The 5,651-nt window shown below is 46.3% G+C and overlaps 1 protein-coding gene across 1 annotated transcript; it reads left to right on the top strand.

The window, feature by feature from the left end:
- The first annotated feature begins 767 nt into the window (after positions 1-767).
- Htr1b (5-hydroxytryptamine receptor 1B) lies at positions 768-1,928 on the top strand. The gene is given in 1 exon segment (NM_001246754.1): positions 768-1,928. A coding segment is annotated over 1 exon segment (1,161 nt).
- Positions 1,929-5,651: the final 3,723 nt, after the last annotated feature.

The raw sequence follows: 5,651 nt of genomic DNA, 5'->3' as shown, positions 1-5,651 counted from the left end.
AACCCTGGAGGTGGTGACAGCTGCAGCGCGGCTCGAACAGCCGCAGCTCGGGCCCCCGAGTCTCCCCTCGGGTGGCCACGTCTCCGCGGGGCAGTTCGCTGGTGTGGCCAGCGCGTGAAAAGGGAGGGAGTCCAGAGCTCCGGCGCCAGGCGCGGCGCGGCTCGCAGACTTCACAATCCCCAACTCAGGCGGCGGCGGCTACAGAAAGTGGCGCGGCTCGGGGCGGGGGGCACGGGGCGCGGGGCGGGGATGCAAGCCCAGGACTCTGCACTGGCCTGCGAGCTTGGGTCTGCACAGCCAGGAAACTCCTGCGGGCGGAGTCTGCAGATTCCTGAGCGCCCGGGTTAGGAGAACCTGAGCTCTGAACAATTGGGGTAAGAGGTCCCAGTTGACCTGAGACCCCTCCTCAAGCGGTACTTAGCCCTTCTCCACTGTTTGCCTCCAGGGAGCCCGAGCGGAGCTGGCCTGGGTGGGCCAGTGCTGTAATCACCCGGGCGAAGACGGGGCGTGGAGAGGAGCTAGCAGACGCGGCAGGCAGCAGCGCCAGGCGCACTGGAAGTGCAGGGGAAGCGCCCGCAGGCTTGGCGGCCGCGCCTGTGACCTCTGGATTCGGCTAAGAACCTAGGCGGAGGAGTTACTGAGGAGCCCACGGACTGGCTAGGCAAAGGAGACAAGCCTGTGGTCTCCATGATCCTCCCATCCTCTGTTCTCTCCTTCGTCCGCTCCATGCTCAAGAGCTGCGCTCCGCTGCCGGGGCGAGGAGAGCCATGGAGGAGCAGGGAGTTCAGTGCGCCCCTCCACCTCCTGCCGCCTCCCAGACAGGGGTACCTCTTGTCAACCTCTCCCACAACTGCAGCGCCGAGAGCCACATTTACCAGGACTCCATCGCCCTGCCCTGGAAAGTCCTGCTGGTTGCATTGCTGGCTCTCATCACCTTGGCCACCACGCTCTCCAATGCCTTTGTGATCGCCACGGTGTATCGGACCCGGAAGCTGCACACCCCGGCTAACTATCTGATTGCCTCTCTGGCAGTCACTGACCTGCTCGTGTCCATCCTGGTTATGCCCGTCAGCACCATGTACACGGTCACTGGGCGCTGGACACTAGGCCAGGTGGTCTGTGACTTCTGGCTGTCGTCGGATATCACCTGTTGCACTGCTTCCATCATGCATCTCTGTGTCATAGCCCTGGACCGCTACTGGGCCATCACTGATGCCGTGGAGTATTCCGCTAAAAGGACTCCCAAAAGGGCGGCCATCATGATAGCGCTGGTGTGGGTCTTCTCCATCTCTATTTCGCTGCCACCCTTCTTTTGGCGTCAAGCCAAAGCTGAGGAGGAGGTGCTGACCTGTTTGGTGAACACGGACCACGTCCTCTATACAGTCTACTCCACGGGGGGCGCTTTCTATTTACCCACCCTGCTCCTCATCGCCCTCTATGGCCGTATCTACGTGGAAGCCCGCTCTCGGATTTTGAAACAGACACCCAACAAGACCGGCAAGCGCTTGACCCGAGCCCAGCTGATAACAGACTCGCCTGGTTCCACGACCTCGGTCACCTCCATTAACTCCCGGGCTCCAGACCTGCCCAGCGAGTCCGGGTCTCCAGTGTATGTGAACCAAGTCAAAGTAAGAGTCTCAGACGCCCTGCTGGAGAAGAAGAAACTCATGGCCGCTAGGGAGCGCAAAGCCACCAAGACCCTAGGGATCATTTTAGGAGCCTTTATTGTGTGCTGGTTGCCCTTCTTCATCATCTCCTTGGTGATGCCTATCTGCAAGGATGCCTGCTGGTTTCACATGGCCATCTTCGACTTCTTCAATTGGCTAGGCTATCTTAATTCCCTCATCAACCCCATCATCTACACCATGTCCAATGAGGACTTCAAACAAGCATTCCATAAACTGATACGCTTTAAGTGCACAGGTTGACTTGTCAATGGCAGTGGGGTCGCCTAGGCGACCTTTGGGGACCAAGTTGGGTCTTTCCACAGGTAGGTCAAATCTTCTTTCCCTGTTACTGGGTGGAAGCAAGGCTCTCTCTGCTGGGCAAGGGCAATGGATCCTGAGATTCCGGGCAGCTCTGAGAGAGCACTTTGGAAGGTGAACTGCTCAAACTACTGCAAAGCGCCCATGCTGAGGAGGTTAACCTCCTCCCCTCAAAGCCTGGGCTCAGCACAGATCCTCCTGCAGCCAATCACACCAAAGGTTGCAACTTTTTAATGTTGATGATGGATGGGGTAACCTTGGCCCGTCTTGTGTCATGGACATTGCCCTCTAAGCCAGTGGCACTTGTAGGTGTTGTCTTAAGCCTGTTTAGACAGATCTACATACAGCCTGGCAGTACTTGAACTAGACACTACCCTGTGCTTTGGGGAGAACGCTGTGTTCCAGCTTAATTTTAGAACACTTACTTTGACATCCTCCAGTCTTCATTTGTTTATTTAAATTTGGTTGGAGAAACTTGTGGATTTGGTGCTTCAAACACTAAATGTGGCTTGGATGGCACAGAGCAACCTTGAAGAGTTAAAGTGAAATTCTGATGCTAAGATCTCTATTTTTATTACAATCAAAAAATATATGGGGATGGTGGGTGGGAATGGGAGATGGGGAGTGTTACACTGAGGAGCAACACCTAAGATTGTTTGTTTTTTGCAGATTTCTAATTTTTTAAATTCCTGTTTCGTGGTCGTCAAGCTACAACTCTAACAACTCAAACAAAACATAATGTGTGCTAGTGCCAAAGTCTGCAGGCTGCATTGTTTCCTAATCTCATGTATCAGTCATTTTACACATTTAAATCCCCACCAGTGGAGGGTATGCTGGGTGACTCAGCCCAAACTGCTGCTGTGAGAGGAGTTTGGCAAATGGATTAGAGTTGTATACAGTTTCTTAACAAGAAAGTATCTTTATTCCTTATTCCGTGATATACGGAGAAGACTGATGAAACAGATGCTATTTCTTATATAATTAAGGAATAAAGGGGGAGATAAGAGGATGTATATTTTTGACTTGTAAAAAATTTTAAAATGCATGAGATGATTTTTGATAATCATTTGCACTCTCTCTCATCTGTGATTCCTTTGTGTGCAAATATATAAAGTAAACAAGAGAACAAGATTCCCTGTCCAGAAATCTTCAAAATGCAGCCAGAAGCCCCCCAAGCTATATTAAAGTGTGCGTGAGAGAGAGAGAGAAAGCCTGGGACTCTACCTTGTTTTTTTTTCTTCCTATTGAAGTTTGGGTAGGAGCAGCTAGAAAAAATAACATATTAGAAATCTAGAAAAAATGAGAGAGCCTGAAATTGAACCTATTTTCTTTATAATTCATAGAGCCAAGCCTCGGGCTTACTAAACAACCAGGAAACTGGCAAGCCTTCTAGCCTTGGAAATGTGTTACTGACCTGCCACGTCAGTGACTATAACATCTAAAATAATTGAAGTGTATCTCTCTTTCTAAGTTTCAATGGCACTTGGTTATTTTGAATTCACTCTGAGGGGTACATAATACAGAAAATCACATACTAGAAGATGAAAAACTATTGCACTGTCTTAATGAAAAGAAGCAGTTCTGAAGGGTCATCTGTAAGAACAAACGTGTATGTGGAATGTTTAATATGCCAAAGAAGATTCACAGTCCTTGCTTCAGAGGCTGTCTGCACTCGAGCCCTTTTGTCTGCAGAAGGAAGTTGTCTTTATAAAATGGATCCACTCCCTGTGTGAAGCTGCCCAGTCCAGATCATCAGACAATAGATGTAGTGAGATGAATTTCACCGCTTGCCTACTGTGCAGACCTTCACACTGGGTAATGACTCTGAAAAGATGCTATTCAAAAGTTCACATGTACTGTAGGTAAAAAAAAAAAAGGGAATTTCAACAAACATTATACCTGACACTGGAGTAAGATAAAATCTTAGGCATTAGATAATCCTATAGATTTCTGCTGGATCCCTAGTTTCTTTGTGCTTTGTGACATTTCTCCTATGGAGGAATGCACATAGGGCATGATATTTGTTTTTATATTATTACCGTGTCAGTCTTCTGTGTATGCAGCTGTGTTTTCTTGGGGCCCAAGAGGCAATGAAGTGAACTTCTAAGAGCCTTAGGGGGAAATTAATTGAAACAAATAGCCACTTACAAATGATTTCTTTATAGGGCGTCTACAATGATTGTGTCATCATGTTAACAAAACATGGTCAGTTTAGTCAAATGGGTTGTTTGTCATTTTGTAAATCACTGACCTTAATTATTGCTTGAGTATTTGGCTGAAGAGACTGACTTTGGGGCATCGTGTATCAAATAGAAGCTTGCAAACCTTTGTAGTGATAAGAGACCTAGGATCACCATCCAGCATTGCACATGATTATGCAAGGTGTATATTCATCCCAGGGGTATGCAGATAGAACTGTCGCCTCCTTTCCAGTTACTACTGCATATGAGCTTAGTTTGTTTCATAAACTAGGCACGTGGCTTTTTTTTGCAGAACATAAAATGGGAGATGGAAAAGTTTAACTTACATAGAAATGAAAATATATTTTCATTGACTATGGTAATAAGTACCATTTTCCACATTGTTTAATTGCACAAATTTTCACACGAGTATATGAATGTACACTCATCTAAAAATGCCAATATTGTCTTGTGTTTGTAGGAACTTTAGAGTTTCCTTTTTTAAAAATGGACACTGCACCCATGGAATGAATGTTTAAAAAGTTTGACAAATTTCCTATAGAACAATATTGTTCACTTTTCCTCTCTATATCTTAGTTTTGTCTTCTTTAAGTGGGAAGTACTGAGAGGACTTATAACTCACTCAAGCAGTAACGTCTCTGACTGTGTGTATTTGATGGAGTTTTGTGTCTGAAATTGCCTTTGGTATTCCAGCTCTCAGAAAATGTGTAATTGGAAATTCAATTTAGGAAAATGATGAAATAAAAGTCCCTTTGTGTTCTAAAAGTGTTTAGGAGTAGTTCTGTTATTATGGGAAGACTGGGCCACTTGATTCTGGGGCTGAGCCTTCATGAGAGAATGTCCGATGACACCTGACAGTGTGGTAGACGGATATGCACTGCCATAGTTTGGAGAGTCCAGTTTATGTGTGTGTAGGAAGAGTTTGAAAGGAATTTTGTACTCTATAAAGAGGGAAAGTTGCATCCACTATCAAGAAGTTTTCTAGATCAGCATTTTTAAAGGAGATTCTCCTCATGGTTCTGGAATCTGAAGATTCCAGGGGTTCTGTGTGATGATTAAAAGCTAAGATGAGAGAAAGGAGAAACTGGGTGAAAGCAGACATGGGTATGACATAAGGGTAGGCTGCATTACCCATGAAATATCCAGAGAGAAAACTTCTAGAGCCAGAATGTCCTAGGTTTCAATGATAAATGTAGATGGGAGAGTATGTGGTTCTCTTTCCAAAATACTTCCTAGACGTAAGTTGTTGCAAAGGCTCAAAGTCTATACAAATTAAACTTCAGAACGGGAGTGGGATTCAGAAATGGTACCTCCTCTTAGGCCTTATTTCCAAGTGCTTCCTTTATAGGGATGCAATCTATGTATAGCTTAGAAAATTAAGGATATTTGAGAGGGTAGAAGGAGGAAGTTTCAATTAGCTGAAATGGGGGACATCTTGTCTAAATTAGAAATGATTGAGATTAGC

The sequence above is a fragment of the Cricetulus griseus genome, chromosome 4 (genome assembly GCF_003668045.3).
Source record: "Cricetulus griseus strain 17A/GY chromosome 4, alternate assembly CriGri-PICRH-1.0, whole genome shotgun sequence".
NCBI classification, from domain to species: domain Eukaryota; kingdom Metazoa; phylum Chordata; class Mammalia; order Rodentia; family Cricetidae; genus Cricetulus; species Cricetulus griseus.
Note: the sequence above shows the minus strand (reverse complement) of the source record. Positions and strands in the feature narration are given on the sequence as shown.